This window comes from Pinus tabuliformis, chromosome 2_2, assembly GCF_031772625.1.
Source record: "Pinus tabuliformis cultivar Carrire ecotype Pingquan chromosome 2_2, CPIR1, whole genome shotgun sequence".
Taxonomy (NCBI): Eukaryota; Viridiplantae; Streptophyta; class Pinopsida; order Pinales; family Pinaceae; genus Pinus; species Pinus tabuliformis.
Window position 1 is genome coordinate 850,131,023 of NC_142300.1, and position 23,469 is coordinate 850,154,491.

General features: G+C 38.5%; 1 protein-coding gene across 1 annotated transcript in view; it reads right to left on the reverse strand.

The window, feature by feature from the left end:
- Positions 1 to 23,469, reverse strand: part of LOC149195630 (2-isopropylmalate synthase A-like) — a 265,845-nt gene that overhangs the window by 127,382 nt on the left and 114,994 nt on the right. Inside the window, exon 6 of the mRNA XM_089405376.1 lies at positions 8,709 to 8,809. Within this exon, the coding sequence (XP_089261502.1) occupies positions 8,709 to 8,809 (101 nt within the window). The remainder of the gene's footprint in view (positions 1 to 8,708; positions 8,810 to 23,469) is intronic.

Consider the following 23,469-nt stretch of genomic DNA (forward strand, 5'->3'; position numbering starts at 1 on the left):
ACTTTATTTTATTGGGCTGCCTTGTGTGTTTGGTGGGACAGCAGTGAAATATATGCCGCCAGCAGCCATAATTTATACTTTAATGTAGCCACAAGCCTTAAAAAAACCACAGAATTTATATGTGAATGTAATGATTCAATTTTTCAAAAATTAAAATATATATAGTGTGAACTGTTTTACTTTTTCCTGAACAAATTCTGAACCATTTAATTGGATTTTGTTGATCCATGGTGAAATTACATTGCAAGGGCAAGCAACACCATTGTTAGAGGGTAGATAATGAACTGGCTTGAATGTTGTGTAGATGATTGAGTTGAAATACATTCTCATTGAATGGTTTATATTGTAAATAATAGCACAGAGCTATATTCAGTGTATGAATGCATTTATGTAATGCCATTCATTAATGCAAAAAATGATGAAGATTTTATGTGTTTTATTAATCTAATTGCAACTATTTCAGGTTAAAAGAACTGAAACGTATACTTCTCATATTATAGTATATAGTATAAAAAATTAAAAATTTAACAAGTCTGGGCTGAGTAGAGGTAAGTTTGTGGCATTGTCATCTCTGTTTAGGGCTTTGGTTGGGTACAGGGGTCTGCATAGGGAGGCCGAGGTCTGTTCCTTAGTGAATAGTGAGCTGTTTTGTGTAAACAGTGAGCTGTTATCAAGCCTACAGCTCAGCGTTTGACAACAACAAGGAGGAGGGACTATGCCGCAGTTGTAGGAGGCAAATTGAGTGTATAAAAGTACACTGACAATTGTTGCTCATGTTGCAGACAATCCGAAACAGCAAGAAATTGTGACATTCATTCTGGCAAGACTTTAAAAGAACCCAACCCAAAGAACCCGAAGAACCCAAGAATCCAAGAACCCATTAAAGGAAAAGAACCCAAATTTTTTTTTTGAAGAACCCGGTTCTTCATGGAAGAACCCGGTTCTTCATGGAAGAACCTGGTTCTTCTGGGTTCTTCTGGGAAGAACCCGTACCCGAATCCGGTACTTGGGTGCGGGAACCCGAGACGGGTTCGAGAACCCCACCCCTGGGTGCGGGAACCCGTGCAACATAGCTTTAACCTGAACAAACCAGTTACCGAAGTAGAGGTCGGTATGGTAATCAAAGACATGCAGAATGGCAAAGCTCCAGGTCCAGATGGTTTCAATGTTGATTTTTTCAAAGCTTGCTGGAATGTGGTCAAACAGGACATCTTGGAAGTGGTAGAGGACTCCAGAAGAAGTAAATCCATTCTGAAAGCCCTCAACAACTCCTTCATCTCCCTGATCCCCAAACAGGACTCTGCCCTGACTCCTGATAAGTTCAGACCCATTGCTTTATGTAATGTTGTTTACAAAATTATTTCCAAAATCTTGGCCAACAGACTCAAACCTCTTCTTCCTTCTTTGATTTCTAGGGAGCAATCTAGTTATGTTGAAGGAAGGCAAATCCTGGATAATATTATTTAGGCTCACGAGGTTGTTCACTCTCTCACTAGCAAAAGGCAGGCCGATATGATCATACAACTAGACATTGCAAAAGCGTATGACAAGGTGAACTGGACTTACATCAAAAAGGTCCTTTCGGCTTTTGGATTTGATCATGACTGGATCAGATGGGTTATGGCTTTGGTTACTTCACCCAGCTTTTCAATTCTAGTGAATGGCTCGCCCTCAGAGATCTTCACACCGTCTAGAGGCCTCAGGCAAGGTGACCCACTCTCTCCCTTCCTCTTCATTCTCATGATGGAAGGATTGGGCCGAACCATTAAAAAGGCCAAAGTCTTAGGGAAGATCAAGGGTCTCCATTTAACGGAGAACGGCCAAGCCTTGACTCATCAGCAATTTGTGGATGACACCATGCTGCAGGGCATCCCCACAGTCAAGGAAGCTACAGCATACAAGAAAATCTTAAATGACTTTGCCTCGGCTTCAGGTATGGAAGTCAATCTCTCCAAATCAAAAAAAAAATCTTAAACACTAACATTGCTATCCAAAGGAACATATCTAGAATTATGGGCTTCCAAAGGGAGGTCCTCCCTTCAAAATATTTAGGTATCCCCCTGAAGGATAAACCAATGCACAAAAGTATCTGGGAACTGATGCTCAATAAGATGCAAGACAAGATCAAAATATGGACTTATAGGGCGTTGAACTTTGCTGTCAGATTGATTCTAACGAAGACAGTTCTCAATCTATCCCTGTTTTCTTCTTATCAACCCGGCCAGCTCCCAAAGGGGTCTTACAGCAATTCAGGAACATTCAGAGAGACTTTCTCTGGGGCAAGGAGGAAACCAGAAAGAAATGGGCCCTTGTGTCTTGGGATAAAATTTGCAAACCCAAAAGTCATGGAGGCCTCGGCTTAGATGATCAAGAGATTCTAAGTAATGTTTTAGGAGCTAAACTTTGGTGGAGATGGGTTAAAGAACCAGGGCGCAATGGGCTAATACCTAGAAAGAGAAATATGCAAGCTCCTGGCAAACGAGTGAGCTCATCAGAATGTCAGGGAACATAAAAGGCTCTCACATCTGAAATAAAGCTTGGGAAAACAGAGGCCTGGTACAAAACAACAGCTTCTGGGAAATCAGAGCAGGAGATCAGGCTCTCTTCTAGGAAGATAAATGGCAGCAAGAACCGATGTTGTTAAGGGAGGACTTTCTGGGCATCAAGCAAGAAACTGATCTCCAAGGGCTAATAAAAGTCAGGGATTTCTAGAATCTTCCTCAGGACACTGAGAAATGGAGAAGCTGGAGGAAAATAGATTGTAGAGTGGACAACCCCATAAAAGCAAAAACAGAAGAACTCATGAACATATTGGAACAGAGGAAGATTCTGGTTATAGATGGACAAGATCAGTTAAGATGGGGCCAAAACAAAGAAGGAATCTTTAATATTAAGGAAGCTAAAAGAATTTCTCTTAACCTAGAGCCCTGCATTTTGGCTAGGTCCTAGCAAAAGCTTTGGAATCACCAAGGATGGATGAAGATCAAATTGTTTATGTGGTTAGTTCATCACAAGAAAATACTAACGTGGGATAACATTCAGAAGAGGGGGGTGATGGGGCCTTCTAGATGCCAATTATGTGAGGCTCAAGAAGAGACTATGGAGCATATTCTCAATAGTTGCACCTACACCTCCTCGTTGTGGGATTCTTTCAAAAGCATTTTTCAGCAGACAGACAGAGACAAAGGTAGCATTATTAACACCCTGAACGAGTGGAGAAAAGACTTTGCAGAGAATGAGATCCTTAATTTGGCCTGGACCTTTACACCAAGCTTCATTATTTGGAATGCTTGGAAAGAAAGGAATAAAAGAATTTTCAAGGATGAAAAAACTACCCCTCTTTGCCTGATGGAATTGATCTTAAAGCAGATAAAGGAGACTGTGTCCATGAGATCATCCTCAATGGTCTGAGGAAAAAAATAGAATGTTGGAAAGGGAAAAGGAGTTCTGGCATCCTCCTCCAAATGGTTATCTAAAATGCAATATTGATGGGACTTCAAAAAGCAACCCGGGGACTGCAGGTTATGGAGGTGTGTTAAGAGATGAAGATGGAAAAATAATTTTTGCCTTCCACTGTCATTTAGGCCAAGCTACCAATAACATGGCTGAATTAATGGCTTTGGAACAATGTCTAGAGCTTCTTAAACTCAATCACAGCTCAAATGTTCTCATCGAAGCAGACTCCGAAATTTCTATAAATGCAGTCAAGAAAATCAGCTATGGTACAACACCTGAAAGAGTCTCAAAACAATGGAGACTAATACAAGTGTACCAGAGAATCCAAAAACATCTCCAAAGTCTACGAACGGTTAGCTTCAACCATGTTCGGCGGAAGGCCAACAAACTTGCAGATCTTCTGGCCAACCTAGGAGTGACTAATCCAGATTGCAGAATAGAAATGAAATGGCAGGAGATGCCTACAAGCAGGCTAAAAGCTCTCTGCGAGGCTCAAGCCGTAGAGGACAAAGAAATTTTCGATTGTTGGGCACGAGGGGCAGGCCAAGATTAAAGCTCTTTTTGCTTGTTTTTTCTCAATTCGGCGGTCAGCTCCTTGAAATAGGGCTTTCTCTGCATAGGTGTTAACTTCCTTAGGGGTATGGGACCTTATCTCCTTCGTTCCTTGAGAGGCGACACAAGGTTTCCTCTGCAGTTTCAAAATGTTTCGGTAGCTAGCTTTTTTGTTGAGTTCAACAGGTGGAAAGGCTGGTCAGCTCCCTCTATGATTTTCCCTCGCTTTTTTTCTTTTGGCACGGAAAACCAGGCTAGCAGCGGTTTTCTTTTGATCGCAAGGCTCCCGGATGGTAAGTGGTTTTCGCTCGTTGAGAGCGATTCCACTCAGCTCTTTACACATGGCGGGGGGGTCTTAAAACCACCCTTGATCGCGACTTAAAGACCTCGCATCTTAGCTCTCCAATATCTCTCCGCGTCATCCTTTTCTGGCGGGGGAATCGACGGTCAGATCTCATCGGGCTAGTTGGTGGGGTCGCGCCTTAAAGACCTCGCATCTTAGCTCTCTGATATCTCTCCGCATCGTCCTTTTCTGGCGGGGGCAATCGACGGTCAGATCTCATCGGGCTAGTTGGTGGGGTCGCGTGTTTGTTCATTCTTTGTGAGTTTTGTACGGGAGGTGACGCAGACTTTGACCTTGGGTCTCCTTGTTGACGTGGGGACAGTGTGTTTGTTAGTTTGGACTTGAGTTGGTTTAGTGGGTCTCATCTTTGTTTGTTCGTTCTTGATGGTTTGATAGGCCCACAATTCTGCAAGCCTTTTGTACTTATTGTAACTATACTTTTGGGTTTTCGAAATAGAAGGAAAGTCTCTTGCTTCAGCAAAAAAAAATAATAATAATATTGATGATTAAGTAAAAACTGATCAATTAAGATTGATTAAGGATACTCCTCATCAATCTTTCTGTGGAAGGGTGTTGCCACATCTTTTGAAGGGTTTTTTCCATTGTTCTTGGGGACAATTTGGGTTTGTTTGAGGTCTGTTTGAGACCATAAACCTTTGCTCTCCTTCTAGCTGTGGTTGCTTCTAAGGTTATGTATCTCCTCCTTAGGCTAATGTTGATCACAAGATGAGTTGCTATTGTGTGAAAGACCTCTCCTAGGTCTCTCATATAAATAGCTCTCTAATTGATTGACCTCTCCTATCTTCTCTGAAATACTTAGGCCGGGGCAGAACAACTATTGTTGAGGAGCAGGCCGAAGTTTTTTCTTAAGGGTTCTGGGCATAAATGTTTACATTTTTATGACTGGTTTTCAGCTGGACATTCTAAGGTAGAGATTTGTTTCTGATCGAAGTATATTACATATTTGATTCACTACAGAGTTCCTTCCATTCATTTGGTTCACCTCTGCTGTTCTGGTTCTTCAGATCACATGGTTCAACTAGTATGATCTCTCCTATATGACAAAAAAATATTGTAATTGCTTGTTCTGGCAACAACTGTGGAATGAATTGTTCGTTAGTAAAATATAATTTAATGTTGGCATGCCCCCAAACAAAGATCAGACTTAATTGTGTGAGATCCTTGACAAGTGGTAATCCCCCCAAGCAGAGATCAGACTTGGTTGTGTGGGATCCTTGTCATGTGTTGGGAAGTGGTAATCCCCCCATGTGAATATAGAGTGACGGATGAATCTCCCCTATGATGATTCTTCTTCATTAGATTGTAAAAAAATAAGTTCCAAAGCAGAGATACTTGTTTTAGAAAGAAATTCCTCCCTAGCTGAGAGTGAGTGTTGAAAATTGGCAGCTAAGGGATGAACTTCCTTGAATGAAATCTCATTTCTAACAATTCTAGAGTGAATTTCCAAAAATATAATGTCATGTCTATCATTTCAAGCATGACTTTCCAAAAATAGTAAACCACCTTGCTTCAATTGGTAATCAAGTATAGATGATGGAAAATCACTTAACTTATCCTTAATCATGCCAAAACTTTCACATGGGCATCTGTCAATTATTGCAACAGATCATGATAGACTTTACAATAGAGAGAATCTGTGTAACGACAATGTCGCATCAAATATTAGAATTGCATGCCAACATTAAATTATATTTGACTAACGAACAGTTCATGCCACAGTTGTTGCCAGAACAAGCAATTACAATATTTTTTTGTCATATAGGAGAGATCATACTAGTTGAACCATGTGATCTCAAGAACCAGAAGAGCAGAGGCAAACCAAATGAATGGAAGGAACTCCGCAGTGAATCAAATATGTAATATACTTCGATCAGAAACAGATCTCTACCTTAGAATGTCCAGCAGAAAACCAGTCATAAAAATGTAAACATTTATGCCCAGAACCCTTAAGAAAAAACTTTGGCCTGCTCCTCAACAATAGTTGTTCTGCCCTGGCCTAAAGTATTTCAGAGAAGATAGGAGAGGTCAATCAATTAGAGAGCTATTTATATGAGAGACCTAGAAGAGGTCTTTCACACAACAGCTACTCATATTGTGATCAACATTAGCCTAAGGAGGAGACGCATAACCTTAGAAGCAGCCACAGCTAGAAGGGGAGCAAAGGCTTATGGTCTCAAACAGACCTCAAACAAACCCAAACCGTCCCCAAGAACAATGGAAAAAACCCTTCAAAAGATGTGCCAACACCCTTCCACAGAAAGATTCTCTAATTCAGGTTCTCTTCACTTTTGGTTCATGCGGTATGAAACTCACAACTCCTTCTCTTTGCTTGCTTAAACAGATTCAAGCTGCTTGAGCGAGTTGTGACTGACCCCGCAAACAGGGCCAACTTGCCCATGACTAGACCGACTTATCCATGTTTGGGGCGACTTGTGTTTGGCAAGGCAAAAACTTCAAAAATTCATATCACCTCAACCACTAGTTAGAGGCTGTTCCATATATCGTCAGAAAGGTCTCAGAATGGACAATTTGGCTATGTAATCTTCTCTTGCATTTGGATAGCCTTTGACATCAATAACAACCATTTTCAACAAACAACTCGTCACAGCAGATCTTACAAATTTTCCAAACTCTCAGTTATGTAGTGTTTTAATTAAGAATCAGTAAAATTTAATGTTGCTAACTTAGCACTTAAATACAAATATAGGCTAAGACTAAAATAAAAGAAGTTAAAACAACATACCACACCATCAATGCTATGAACATAAGATATACCCTTTCTTCTCAAATATGAAAATGCAAATACAAAGAGGTGAATTTGTTATGGAGTTGCCATTGACATTATGCCCTATATGGCTACTACAGCATTTTCTGCTTCCTCTTTTCTATTCCATATCACACTTCACTGCTCTACTCAACTATGGAATAGTAATGTGTACCACAAAAATAGAAACCCTTTCCTTTCCTAGTGGCCAAATATTTAACATGAACTAATAGTCATCTAGGCTTAAGGCTAGGATTTTTGCATGCCTCAACTCTTTATTCCCATAGCAAATACACAGCCATACGGCCTCACCAAACTCAAAAAAAAAATCAAACCCCACGTAGTGCCTGCGTCACCCTGTGCAAGGTATGTGTCCCCCTGCGCATGTGACCTGTGTCACGCAGCTTGTGCGGCCTCCATAACTACTCGTGCGGCCTGCGTCACCAAACTAATGCAGCCCTGTTTCACTTGGCTTGGCTGCAGATAATATTCCCAATAAATTCCTCCATCTTCCACCACCAAGTCATTCTCTCTCTCAGCAAATCGTGCCTTCACCTCATGGAGATGACTTCAATCAAGCTACCTTGAGCCTCCTAATCAAATCCTAGATCTCCAAAGAGATGGAAGGCTGAGATCATCCCTCATCTCACCTCTTGAGATAAATGGCTCTGATTAGATCTTGGTCACTAAATTATTTATGTCCATAACCTTAGACTTTGGCCCAATAAGTCAACAAAAGAGTATAACACATCAAATGCAATTTTCCTAAGTTGAAACTTACTCCACTTCAGTAAATATCCACAATGTTGATTAATGTTCTCCACAAGTTAAGGCACCAAGCTAATGAAGAATACCTCCCGAGCTACCATAGCTCAACACTTGTCCCTAAAATGGGCCCTAGAAATCAATAGCTCCAGTTTTTTTTTCTTCAGAAGTACCAAAATATATGGCGAATTAATATAGTGATCCATTTCGGATCAAAATGGAAGCGGATTTGTAGTAGAGATTGGTTGGGGAGGCACCTCTAAAAGGCTAGAGGATACTAATAGTGACATTAAAGATTAGGTGTCAGATCATGCTAAAGAACTCTCATAGAAAATGGAAGCATAAGGCCAAACATAGGCTATTTAAGCAGTACAAGAGGCTTGCAACCAAAATTCTTGTTTTAATTTTCTTATCATGTATGACCAATGATGTATATAAGAAAATTAATTTAATTTTTTCTGATATAAAACCTTTATGTCATCTCAAAGGGTGGTGTATCGATGTATCATTATATGGCATATAGTTGTACGTATCGACCCATTTCAACTTAAAATTGTATAATTGGATATTGCATTATTTGTACTTGTGATTATCACAATTCATTATTAATAAAATTGCTATTTGCATATATATTCTATATGCTTTCTACATTCAAGGCTCCATTATGACCTCTACCCTGATGCACACAAAAAACTAGAGAAATGTCTGATAGAAATCAGTTCATAGGAAAGGATAAAAGGGAAAGATGTAATGATTCTGAAAACAAACATTGGAATTGTATTATGGATTGTTGTGATGAAAATGTACCTAAGTTTTCCAAGGACAATGCCAGATTCATCCGCTCGTTTTAAACCAATATCTGCTGGAGACATGATTTCATATGTACCTTTAAACTTGAGCATTCCATCCTGCAAGACCGCCAAATGCAAATGTGGCAACATTGAAAACTAAGCTTCTTAAAGCAAATTAATCTATTTTGGAGTCCATCAGTACAACATCAAGTATGCTTCAAATGTATGCAAGGGAGGAATTAAATACAAAGAAGTACCTAGGAATGTAGATGGATAAGACAGTAACATTTATAAAACACAAGTTGCATTATTGCAAATTGCCAAAGGACAAAACATGTTACAAAAGCCACCTTTTTAATTCGATCCAAAAGAATTGATATCACCTTTATTCAGATATAATGATCATATAGGTAATAGTTGTGTATCCTGGTAGAAATAATAATCACTTAGGTGATATTTGTGTATCCCGGGAGAAATATTATTCATTAGCTGATAGTTGTACATCCTGGGAGAAAAAGCGATCACGTACATGATAGTCCTATATATTAAATATCCTAAGGTCTAGAAGTGATAAATAATATGAGAAAAAAGAATGAAGAGTCTGAATGGAGAGTCTCATTAGTTGCGCAAGGGAATATCAATAGAATAAGAAAGGAAGATAACTGAAAGTAGATGAAAGAGGTACACTGATGGGATCCATCCAAATTTTATAAGTAGGTGGGGCCTACAAGGAGTTCATGGTTCCATAAATACAAGTACTTGTGTGACCTTTCTGTGAAAACCTGAATCAATGTTAATGTTGTGTTATGGTACTCCTAGAGTCTCTTTTTTGTGTTGTGTGTGATGCTATTTAAAAGTATAGTAATCCACCATGGCAGCATACAACAATTGACTAGGATGCCTGAGTTCCCCCAAGACTTGGACAGTTCACTACTTAAAGATTGCATTGGCAAAATGTCAAAATGATATCACTGATCAACCAACACAAGCTCCTACTCAAACTCAAAAACTGAACAAGGGTTTGTAGTGGGGACCATTTAATCTGAATCAGAGTAGCTCCAAATGAAAGCTTTTCATTGGCTCATTATGTATATTATCATATAGGGAAAAACACAATCAGAAGTTAAAAAGGTCATGGGTATACTTTCATTTACCTAAAGACAAACAAACTGTATGCAAGAAGTTCCAAACTCAACTCACTTGAACCTAAATGGACTCCGGATCAATCCTTATGCAATCTACCACAAATCTAGCACACAAGCACCCAACTGAACTTAGACAGAACCAATTAAAATAAAGATGAGGCCATTGTAACCTGTAACCACAAACATGATGTTTGATTCAAAAAGAAGGCAGCATCATAGTGACAGATATTGTCAGTTGTCTTAACAATGTTCCAGCACATCATCATCAATCAATAAGAGATTTGGGTAAAGAAACATGTATTTCAATCAAAATTTGGTTGTGTCAATTGAAAACATGTCTTCATCAATCAGTCACAGAGTGGTATAAAGAAATGTATATTCATATGGCATCAATCTATGGTATAAAGAAATTGACCCTTAGGATCGGATTCATTCTTCTACTGGTGAAAGAAAATATGGGAAATTCTCCCTTCAGATCTGATCTTGCTCTCTCACCTGTCATACAAGTGAATCAATTTAAAAACTAGTTGAAGCCTGTGGGTATTGGCTAAGCGTGCAATGTGTATGTATCATTCAATGACCGCAGCACTGCAATGTTCAACCCCTCAAGGAATATTCATAACTGCATTGTTACACAAGCACATGCTCCCTAGGGTCAGGGATGCACTCCTAATGCTCCAGGCTCCCTACATACTTGAGACGACTGGGTACTTGGTAAAATATTTCGCTACTTCCACTTTTTATGGAACTCTACAAAACACGGGGCCAAACATTTTGCGAGTATGGAGGATGTGTTTCAGAAAAAAAATGGCCTTGTGATGCCCCCTCCCAAAAAGAGGGGCAACTTCTGTACACACCCCATGATTTCTTTGCAGAAATACCATTAAAAATAAACCAAAAAAAAATCACTTAACTTAATCTAATGCCTCTATATATACTTTTCCATGTTCATTTAACATTTATACTAAACATTTGGAAACTCCTTGTTTAAACTAAACATCTAGCAATTTCTCTTTCTCAATAGTGTCAAGCCGACAATGAAAAGGAAGAAAGTTTTGTTTGTGACCAAACCATCAAGTAGGAAGTGCTAGAAGTTGCAATGAAGATGATATGATTAAGCAGGCAGCTACAGCTAAGCCACCAAGTGTACAAATTTCCAACCCCATATTACTGTGGTCCTTATGATCTCAATTAAACAATAAAGTGTTGACCTTAAATAACATAGAAATTAATTTCAAACCATAGCATCAATAACGCAATAGCTGAAAAATAAATAGTCAAAACATAAAATGCATATATAAGAATTTCTCCTTCAAATCAGCTTTTCATTCCTTTGACAACACTTACAAGGTAACCTCCACAGTTTGCTAAAACCCAACAGAGGCACGGTTAATAACTCATCTTGAACAAGGTGTATGGCTTGCCTAAGAGAGGTGTGGCCTGCTGAAACAACAGGAGAACGGCACAAAACTATTATATGGCCCGGTTGGACTGAACTGAACCATATGACTGTACATAACTGCTGTTGTACGGACCAATGTTGCGAACATCCCAATCTTATAGCGAAATAACGATTTTTTGGCCTAGCCAATGTTTGCCGAATTTCACCAATATTTTCCCATTTTTTTGGTTTTTCGAAACCTTGCTGATTTTATCCCGATGCCGATGTTTACAACATTGGTACGGACCATCTGAATCTACAACTATTCAGCCAGCTCCTCTTCCTAATTCACCCTACACTCTTTCTCTCCCCTAGTTGCTCAACCTGTCCGACCAAAAAAATGTTTTATGCTTAAACTCTTTATCTTGACTTGTCATTATATTTTTCATGAGATCCACAGTTGAGATTAATTCTAATCTAAGTCATAAATGCATGAAATACATTTTATTAGACTCAACAGCTAAATATAAGACATTTCACTTTTTAAGTTTTTCCTAAAGTGAAATACATAATTGAGTTACTTCTCAAAGTATCTCAAACAGCTTCTAGCATGTTTACTCTGAACCTGTACTAAAGACCTTGCCAAAGCTATATTTTCAACACTGCTTAAAATGGAAGGAATTGTGTACCAATGCAAGTCTATCTCTGAATGCCTCATACTTCCTTTTTGCCAAGGACTTGGTCGGAACATCAGCTACCTGTTGCATTGTGGGAATATATTGGAGTTTCATTGCTCCGTTCTGGAATCTGAAACCACTTTCGTATGATGATCTCCATGTGCTTGAACTTGTCATGGAACATTGGATTCCCAATGAGTTTGATACAACAATGATTATCACAGTTAATGAGTGTAAAAGATTTGAAAACAAGAACACCTCAAAATGTACTTCGGATGAAACTCTTGCAATAAAATAAGAATGATAGGTTAGTTTGTAGGTATGTTCAAAAACGAATTAATGAATTTTGTCTTACTTTCCATATATTAGGGTTTTTTTGACTTCATGTATGTACCATGCTCCTTACGGGCACTTGTTTCCCAAGAAGTTTCCGAGGCATTTCCGAGTTTTTGACAATTTCCATTATTAGTACGTGGGCAGATTAGGAGTTTCATGCAACAAGCTACCTTTGCTAAGCGCCATGAAAGTTTGCTTCCTGTTGAACCAACAAGCCATTGTTGATCAGAAGCTAAAGCATCACCCTAAGCTACTCTTCTGTCTATTCACTGGCTACACAATCTGATTTTAGATATCCTTGCAACTTCATATTACCATCACCAAGATATATCAGACCATATTGCACCACGCCCCTCATCTATCTGAGCACATATTATGCTGCTACCCAATGCTCATGCCTTGGATCCACCATGAACTAGGAAAAGGCGTTCACTACAAAACATATATCTAGTTTAGTGTTAAACAAATCTGAATCTAAAGTTGTCACCTTCTTTAGATTAGTGATAATGAGTGTGGTCATATATTGGTTGTGGCCAATGTTGCACGAAGTGGGGTTGATTTTCAGAAGGGGATCCGCAGAAGCATCATTTCCCAAAAATCTATGAAGCAAAGCGTCTTGGAGGCATCTACTATATATATATATATATATATATATATATATATATATGTTCAAAAACAACATCCAAAATACCAAATTAGTTGTAGAAGACATGAAAAAATGCATATTTTTACATAAATCAAGATATATATGGCGTGCACATCAATGATTAATTATTCCAGCATCAACCATCTAGAATCTAGATTCCTCTTATTTTGTCTAGCCTTTGCCTCTACTTCTATTCTCTAGGGATATTAGTCAACGTTGCCCAATTTTGATCAAACGACCTAATCCAAGCCATGATATATATGTTCAAAAACAACATCCAAAATACCAAATTAGTTGTAGAAGACATGAAAAAATGCATATTTTTACATAATCAAGATATATATGACGTGCACATCAATGATTAATTATTCTAGCATCAACCATCTAGAATCTAGATTCCTCTTATTTTGTCTAGCCTTTGCCTCTACTTCTATTCTCTAGGGATATTAGTCAACGTTGCCCAATTTTGATCAAACGACCTAATCCAAGCCTTATAATATGATATATAAAGCTTAACATCCCTGATCAATGACTTTGACTTTGAGTGAAGGGTACATTTTTGCTAAGTTCATGACAAAGGAATTCAATAATCAACAACACCAACACTAGGGTACATAGAGGGCTCGGTGCTCTTGATTAAATGTCAATCACATGTGATCATACATGATATAATCCAATGAAATGCCACAATCCCATTGATCCTGAAAACTGTTAATGTTTGTTGAATTTTGAATGGAATATGAAATTTAATTTTCTCCATATAAAGTCTGATGAGCTTGGAACCACTCTCAAACATCCTGTGTCATTTCATGGTAATGTTAAAAATTTAAGTAAATGAAGGAAAATGAAAGATAAAGAAGAATGTTATTTTTATTTTAAGAATTTAACATTACCATTAGGGAGTATCTAGGAGGCGTCTAGGGCACATCAAGGGGCAACTTGGGAGTGGTCGAAAAGCATAGTTCCTTACATAATAGTTCGAAATTTCTGAAAACAAAAAATCTTCATAGAACCGTGTGAACCGTCCAACTTCTCTCTGATCCGCTCGCGATCCACAGCAGATACACACCTAGACCTCCACGAATCCGCAACCAATCCTTTCTAGATCTATGGATCGGGCCCCTGTGGATCCAATTTCCCAAGAATCGCCAAAAAATGGCAGGAGGAGGATTGATGGCAGATTTGTAGGAGACATGGTTCCACCTCTTGATCCTTTGAGGGAGGCGAATCTTACAACATAGTTGTCACCATAGGTTTGCAATCCTCTATCTAAAACCTCTTTAGGATGTCAACTGTGTGCTTATCATGCCCAAGTAAAATCTCCCTTTGTCTCTACAAAACCTCCAAACCGAGCAAGTAATGCATCACATCGATGCCCTTCATCTCAAACTTAGATGCCACATTTGCTTTGCACCCTGCAGTGAGCTTCTTAATACTTCTAAAAAGCAAATCATCAACATGTATCACCAAAAGCATATCAATGCCAACAAAAAAGTGATATAAATTAGGATCAGCCTTGCTTTTGGTGAATCCAATACTCTACAAATATCAATTGATCCCAGAATACCATGCTCTCGGTAACTGCTTGAGTCCACACAAGGCTTTATTAAGCCTGCAAACATGGGACTCCTTCCCGTTTACCACAAATCCCTAAGGCTCCAACCGTGAATTGACTAAAGTGCTCATAACAAAATAAATATCGAGATTGGTGTTTACCAAATTCATCGAGAAACCTATCTGCTACTTATACAACATGGGCTCCACCAACTGTGATTTTGAAGCTATCATATTCTTTAGATTAATGCACATGGATGTGGCCATAAGTTTGTCCTCCATCTGAAACCTCTTTAGGATCTCAAATGTATACTTAGCCTACCCAAGGAAAATTTCCCTTTGATCTTTGCCAAACCTCTTGTTGACCACTCTGTGTCAACTACCCTATAGCAGTACACTTTTTCGCAAAGGGATTCCATCATGTTCAAGCATTCAGATCATCAGTCTATCAGAGTTATAAACTCATTCTGCAGTTTGTAAAGTAAATGATCTTAGTAAGATCATATGTATGTAATAACCTAGGTAAGCCTAATATTTTGGTAATGATTTCCAACCTAGGAGGTTTTTCGTCTCACTAATTCATATGTGTTTCTAAACACAGATGATCGACAGAGTTTTTCCCTCCAACTTCACCCCAAAGCTAGAGTGGATTTTATCATCAAGATCTTAAGTGAGTCTTAGTGTTTTTTATCAAGTCTTCTGTAAAGTAATTTAGGAATCATTTTAGCTAATTGGCAAAATTATTTTATTACAAATCACTTGGTCTACTATATCATATTGAGTTGTAGAATTAAGTAAAATAATTGAGGGTCTATAACGAATGGGTTTTCCCCCTTTGAGGGTTGAAATGTAGTTATCTTAAGTATATAATATTTTAGCCATGATGCTAAAATATTATAGGGTTGGAAAAAATTATTAATCCCCTCGTGTCAATTAATTAAATTTTCTAGCAAAAATAAATTAAAAATACTAAGCTAGAAATTTAATTAATTAGAATCAAATTTAAGTCTTAGGAAAAATAAATAAATAAATAAAATTGTGGGTCCTAGAGATTAATTTTTGGAGGTACCCCACCAACGAAATATTGAAAATTTCAATAAATTTTGGACCCTTGGGCCTTGGTGGTTAAGTCAAAGTCAATTTTGTTAGGAAATTAGCTCAAAATAATTAATTTTGATCTAATTAAAATAGAAATTCGAAAATTCCTCAAAAAATAAATATTTCGATCAAACCAACTAGCCGTTTGGAGAATTTATCTATAAATTAGAGGTCATTTGTCTCACAAAAGATCCGATATTTGAATCGTGTACTAGCGCTTGAAGCTCTCTTGTAATTTTTCTGGAATAATAATAATGCAAAGACTGGGGTTTTCATTGATGGTAATGTTCATCTTCTGCTTCTTATGGTAATATAGTTCTTAATGCTTTGTTGAATAATTTTTATAAGTTGTTGATTACTAGCCTTCATGAAATGACTTATTGCCCAGGTATCTTGCGTAAGTTATTGGATCTAAGATAACATTTTAATTTAATTGAATTAGAGGATATCTCTAATTCTTTAAGATTACATTGTTAATTTATATCTCTATCGATATGACAGCTTGATCTTGAGTGTGCAAAAATCAATTGTATTCGAAAAACTTAGGCGTTAGGGAAAGTCCTCGATTGGACCAACCAACTCTCAAGATATAAGATCTGAAAAGCCTTCATGATTGAAACTCGGGGTCTATCTAACGAAGTTTCTCTTGCAGGGTTTCTCGGCTAATGCTTCATTATAAGTATTTATCTTTCATATACTGAGTTTAATTGATAGATCTAGCTAAGAAAAGCATATTTCTACTAATCTGGAAGCGGAGTTGGACTCATACTCCTCAGATCCAGTGGATCTGTATATTATTTGTACAGATCTGGTCATATTTGTAAAATAAATCTTGTAAATTATTTTATTTCTCTAATCTTGGTTTTGCAGCTAGGGTTTTTGGGGTTTGAGTTATTTTTAAAAAATTTTGTCTATTTTGGGGTTTTGGGTATTCTTATTTTCATTTGTGCAGGTGAGATCAAGTGGAAAGAGTTGGATTAGAGCTAGATCTATGCCCTTGAGGGTAAGATCTAATCTCCAAAAATTTTGCATGGCCAGCCATTGAAGATTTTGCAACAAATCTGAAGATCTAAATGAAAATAATTTTTTCAAAACAAGGGTTTCAAGTTTTGGGGCTCCTAAGCCCAGAAATGCCTTCATCCAACCCAACACTAGCCCTATTAGGCCTAGTGCTAACCCTCATTGGCCCTAGATTCTCTTTCCTCCATTTCTTATCTGAATATTTACTTTTTTGAAGTTGATCATTGGTGGGTTTTACAGAAAAATTGGTAAAAAATTGTGTTTCAGGTATTGAAAAAATTTTGGCAACTTGGGCAGGTGATCTTCAAGGCTTAAAGTCCTAAGGGTTTGATCTCTAAACCCTTTTTTCCTCATTGTTTGCTACAACAGTCATATACCTTTTTAATAGTAGTGAAAAACACATCTAAGTCGTTTGAAATTAACTGGAAAAAATAAAAATAAAAATAAAAATAAAAAAATTGGTAAATACATTAATAAGTCACTTATGTTTGATGGGTATCAAAAATTTGGCCTAGATCTACATTTTTGGATGACTATTATCTCTGAATAATTCTGTTTCTCAAGTGTGAAATATAACAGTGGTAAAATTTCATGTGGGTTAGCCTAAAATCAGTTCCTAAATTGTCTAATACATTAAGGAATTAATTTCTTGAGTTGGGTATCCATCATTAAGCGTATTTCATGTTTTATTTGCTGATTGTAATTAGTATATCAGATCTGATATAATTATGGAAATTGCATTGAAAATTTTTGAAAATTCATGTGAACAAGTTTGGAAAATTTTCAGTAAATTTTTAGCATAAAGATAGCATTTGTAGCTCAATGTTTTCATCGTCATATTGTTGTTGTCATAACATTTGTTTGTCATTGTCCTAAAGTTTTTCTTACTGTTATCCTGAAGGTTTACTACTCATTAAATAACACATTGAGTATAAATGATTCACTATTAGCTTATTGTTGTCATAACATGTTCTATTTTCTCAATCTTATTTGATTAGCAATCTCATTTGCCATCTTTTAATTGTACTTTCATCATAAATATTACTTGGTTTCAGCCTAAAAACACTTTTATTTAAAGGCATTTTGAGTTGTTGCTCCAACACCTAACTCTAATTGCAATCTCTTGTTTCATTGAGTAATTTCTTGTTGCTTCATTTGGTTATTGCCTTTAACCTAAGTCACCTGACACGGGGATTCGGGACACGTAGGATTCGGGATTCGTGGTGTCGGATTCGGGACACGCTGACCCCCGGAACAAGACACGTTAGGACACGTTATATATTATTTTATTAAAATATATATATATATATTTTAAAAAAAAAAATATATATATATATATATATTTAAAAATATATATATATATATATATATATTAAAAATTAGTTATTAGCATATTTCTTACACAAATTTTAATTAATGATACAAATTTATTGATTTCAAACATAGATCTTCATCTATAGCTATTAGCATGCATAGTACATACAAAATTCAAATAAATGTCAGTGGTACTGGTCACATAAATGATAAATCTATTAAAAATTTAAATCATGATTCATAATTCATAACTGAAAGACAACTTACAACTACAAGATAGTAAGATAAACACACTGACAACTGTAGTTTTCTCATTAAGTCATCAAATCAAAATCTGTTACATAGGTAGTGTTGGTGCAATGCCAATGGCAAATAGAAATAGAAAATATAAAACAACTATAGGTATACAAGCCTCAAGGCATCAATCAGCATCAGAATCAGCATCACTGTCCCCATCATCATGGTCCCCACTACTCTCCTCTGCATCCTCCTCCTCCCCTGTATCCATAGTCGCCTCTGCATCTACTGGTATGGAGGTTGACCCCTCTAAGTCATCAAAACTAATAGGGTCTAGCACTGGATCACCGAGATCCATGTTGGCCAATGCCAACTCAACAGTGGTGTCCAGACCCATATCTTCAGGAAAGACATCCCACATCTTTGTCTTTCCCCTCAACCACTCTTCCCTCTGCCTGTAAATAAGACGAAGGTTGGTGTGCACATACACCATTGTCTCTGCCCTGGACTGCTCAAGCCTGTTCTTCTTCACAGTATGCAAATTCCCATATGTGCTCCAATTCCTCTCGCAACAAGAGGATGAAGTCACCTGAGAGAGGAGCCTCATGGCTAACTGCTGAAGAGGAGGGTTTGTTGCCCCATGATTTGCCCACCAAGAGTAGGGCTTCTTAAGCCCCCTGTCTTTAATCAAATCATAACCTCCAAATCGACCAGTGCCAGTGGAAAACTCTGCAAAGGCATCCTCCACCTCAGCAAGCAATGCACTATCCTGATAAATCCGCTTCAATGCCTCTTTCCTCCCCTGTGAGATTTCACCATCCATGTGAGGAGGGAATCTGCGGGAAGGTCCACCATTCAGCCACTCATGGCTGTAGTATTTGGGGTTCAATGAGTGAGCCAAACAATGTAAAGGTGTACAATTCTTGTCCCATCTGCGGACAAGAATATCATGTATGGTATCGCAGAAGGCCTCTGGTGATGTCTCATACGGGGGGCACTCACTCTGTAGAATAATGCTCCTCACAGACTCAATCATGGAATCCCATCCCTCATAAACCTCTCCTAGGATGGGTTTGTCTGTATCTGCAACTCGAAGCAAAGAGATGATAGGGTCCATGATCCGAATAATTAGATCTACCCTCTCCCACCAAGCATCATCTAGTACCGTGTCCTTCACTCTTTTAGAGGCTGCCTGATCTGTCTTTCTCCAAAAAGACCAAAACTCAAAAATAACCATGGACCCAAGAGCAGTCTTGACCTCCCTCAACCTCTTCAACATCATGAATGAAGATGCAAACCGTGTATCAGCAATCTTCAACAATGATAGATTGCTGTACTCCTTGTAGATAGTGAGGGCATTTGTATGATTTTGCACAAAGTTACAGATATGTCTTGCATCCTCAATAATGCTTCCAATCCAAAGCACATCAGAAGCAATGGATTTCAATGCTAAGTTCAATGAATGGACAATGCAAGGTGTCCAAAACACTTGTGGATATTTAGCTTCCACAATCATGCCAGCCGCCTTGCAAACAGGTGCATTATCTGTAATGATTTGCACACAAGAATCAACACCTACCTCTTCAACAACTCTAATAAATAACTCACCCATAAATTGTGCATCCTTGTATTCGCCAAGTGTATCCACTGCTTTCAGGAAAACTGGACCATTCAAGGAAGACACCATGAAGTTGATGATTGGGTGTCGTGCTGGATCTGTCCATCCATCAGAAACAATGCTAACCCCAGATGTTGGCCATGATGCCTTAATAGGCTCGAGCATTTTTTGCACCTCTTTTTTTGCCTTCGTCAACAATGTGGTTCTCAGCTTCTCTGACCCAGGAGGCACATACCCTGCTGGAGCCCCTTGAGTTAGAGCTCGGCACATCTCAACAAATAAAGGTGAACGTGCAACATTAAATGATATGAAGTTTTGATAGAAGAAGAAGGCAATGGTGAGATCAAGCTCTTCCCGTCTCTCTTTTTGGAAAATCCTGTCCATTGGACCAAGTGATCTTCTTTTTAATGCTTGTCCCCCAGTAGAAGTAGAACTCTCAAATGGAAATTTGGTGGTGGCTTTCCTCAAAAATGGAAGGGGGTCTTCATTCTTGCCCTTGGGTGCTTTTGATTTTGAAGCCAGTGCCACATGTTCCATACCAACATGGGACTCCTTTTCCAATTCTTTTCTCTTTTGTGAAGGAATATCTTTACAAGCTCCAATCCCCTTACCAGGTATAGCCAACAAATGTGCTCTCACACGGTGATATGTGCTTGTGAAAGAAATGTTACAAAAGCTGCATTTCCATTGCACATTGCCTCCTCCCTTTCCCTTGCTGTTTGGCCCATCCTCTCTTGCGACATATTTCCACAATGGATATTTTTCATTGTCTTTAACTCCTCTTCCCTCAAGATTACTTGCAGCAGACTCTGATGATATTGGGGGAGGAAGAGCATCTCTACCCATGACATTCTTGCCCTTCCTTGCTGCCCCTGCCGTTGATTGAGCCATGTTACCTCAACCTGTAAAAAAAATGAACAAACAGTCAAACTGCTGTAAAAATTTAAAAATGCAAACAGCAAAAGAAATGAACAAGAATCAAGTTCATTTTATAGTATATAGCAGTGGCTCACTGGCTGTATAATGTATTCTATGTTGTTGTATAAAAAATTAAACACAGTGTTCTACACTGCCAGGACAGGCCAAGGTCTGAGTGTTATAAAAGACAGTGTTCTACACTGCCAGGACAGGCCAAGGTCTGAGTATTTTTGTAGTCAAGAGCAGAACTTGTAGTGAATATAAGTCTGGTGCAGAATTGAGATTGTGTGCAGAAGTTACTTATTCGTTGAATTCACATAATTTGTAGGCTTCACACTAGGTCTTCAAAGTCTTGAATGTGCTGATCCACGGACAGGTACATCATTGAATCACATTTCTTGACAGACTACAGTTCAACGCATAGGTCTCAGATATGTGCCAGGTACCCACAGTGATACTTACACTGCCTAAAAAACGCATGTGAATTACATACCCTTTGATTAGTATCAAGTCACGGCTGTAACAAAAAAATTGACTATGTGACATCATTACAGTGCCTAGCTCTGAGGACCATTACAGTGATTCACTCTAAGGATCGCACAGTGACATTGCACGTGAATATATACTTAAATCCACCTTTTGATGCCGGCCTCAATATGCATAAGAAACTCATTTTGGCTCAGCTTATTTGGACATACATCTATTCGAAAGCTCATGTCGGCTTAATACATGGGACCAACCACTATAAATAGGTGTGAAGACACCTTGCATTATCACAGTTATAGTTCAGACTCCTCTGAAGTTTCCGTGATAAAGAACAGTGAACAGAAGCCGGGTATCTCTGTGATTTGGATGAGAGAACAGAACTCAAGACAGAGTTTGGATAAGTAGGGAATTTGGATCCCTCTACAGTTCGTATTACAGTGGCAGCAAAGGATATGACAGTTTGGATTGCATCACACTGCACAGTCATACATTTCAGTACTATAAAGGTAACCAGTCCACAGATTCGTTACTATCTCAGGGATTTTGATTCGGTCCTCACAGTGGTAGGAACTATCTCAGATTTGATGATTACAGTATTGTTGTGATAAGGGTTCTATACACTTATAGCAATAGGAATACAGTTAAAACTTACAAGTCATTACATCTATTACAGTGGCATCGTGGCATCAAATGTATACAGTAGCATCGCACAACAGCATCGCTCTATAGTAAAAATAAGTCTCGACTCTCAGCAATGTAGAAGTCTATTGTATAAATGAGTTCTTGTTTCTGCTGCTACAGGGCTGTGAGGCTGCTGCGTTAAGCCTCAAGGGCTGCTACAGGCAGCAAGAGCCAGCCAAAAACGAAAACAGTGAATCGGGTTTGCAAACTAACCTGCAATGCGGTCCGCTCCTCGCTGCAACTGGTGATTCGGTGAATGAAACCTTTGCGTCTTTGCCAAATCGATGTTTCCTTTGCAATTGCCGTCAAATGGGACAGACAACAGCGCATTTAAACCTAGCAGCAGCCCGAAAAACGAATCTGAAACCAGGACTCGATTCCAAAATTCGTGACACGTTATTCATTTCTTGAACACGCCCAGGACACGACGTACCAGCATATGACACGACGAGTCCTTGCAACATGACACGTGTCAGGACAGAATCGTATCCGATTCGTCCGATTCGGGATTCGTCCAGGGGTTTGGACGAATCCGGTTTCATAGCCTTTAACTAATCTTACTTTTGAACATGAAGTAATATCGATTATAAATTGGGATTTCATTTATTTGAAGCACATTGTTATAAGTGTATCTCATTGAAGCATTTACACTAACATTTGCATCTCATCTTGCATTTGTGATCTGAAAATGGGTCACTTAAGCTTCTCGTCTAACTTACAAGAACCTCTCCCACTTCCAAAGCGTATTTATTCCCAAGTCTTTATGATTAACCAATGCGGAATTAAATATGTGCTTGAAAATTAGGTGTATGCTTATGCCTGTTTTAGAACTGTTTATGTGCTTTTAATATTTTGTTGTTATGTTGATACGACATATATATAACAGTAAACAATGCAGCAATAAAACAAAACACACAGAACAGCAATTTAATTAGGAGTAAACCCAAAACTCTTGGACTACGTCTCTGTGAGCTCTAGTCAACTCAACTAGGCTCTCTGAGATTATGGCAAAGTCCTTTTTACAAGCTCTTGGTTCAATGTACACAAAAACAATGGGTTTAGACACCATTTTATCCCTGGATCTTGAAGCTCTCGGCCTTCTGGCTTTCGGCTCTCGCTCTCGCTCTCGCTCTAGCTCTTGGCTCTGGCTCTCGCTCTTCGGCTCTGGCTTCTTTGGCTCTCTGCAGCTCTCTGGCTCTCTGTAGCTCTCTGGCTTTTCACTTGACCTCCAAGTGACTCCCTCGATTGCTCTGCGCAGTAGCTTTCGCTCTCTCTCTCTGCTCTTTGCCTTCAGCGTTCTGCCTTTTTCTCAATTGAGCTCTCTGCCTCCTTTGACGTATTTTTCCCAGCTTTTCGGCTGCCTCAGTTGTTTCTCTGCATATCATCATCATCTCTCTGTGCCTCTTCGGCTTCCCTGCTCCTTGTTTGTTCGACTGGCCATCTGGCTTTGCGGCTCTATGGCTTCTAAATGCATCATTGCCTATAAAAACACCTGCTGCAGCGTGGCATGATAATCAGGAGCAGTTACAGAAGGAATCAGGGTCGTTTCATAGGCAAAACCCTCAAACTGAGAAAATCCCATCACACAAAGAAACACTGCAAAATACACTCGTGTATTTCGGACGTGAAATTACATTCAATCACCCCTAAATCCCTATCGGGTCTG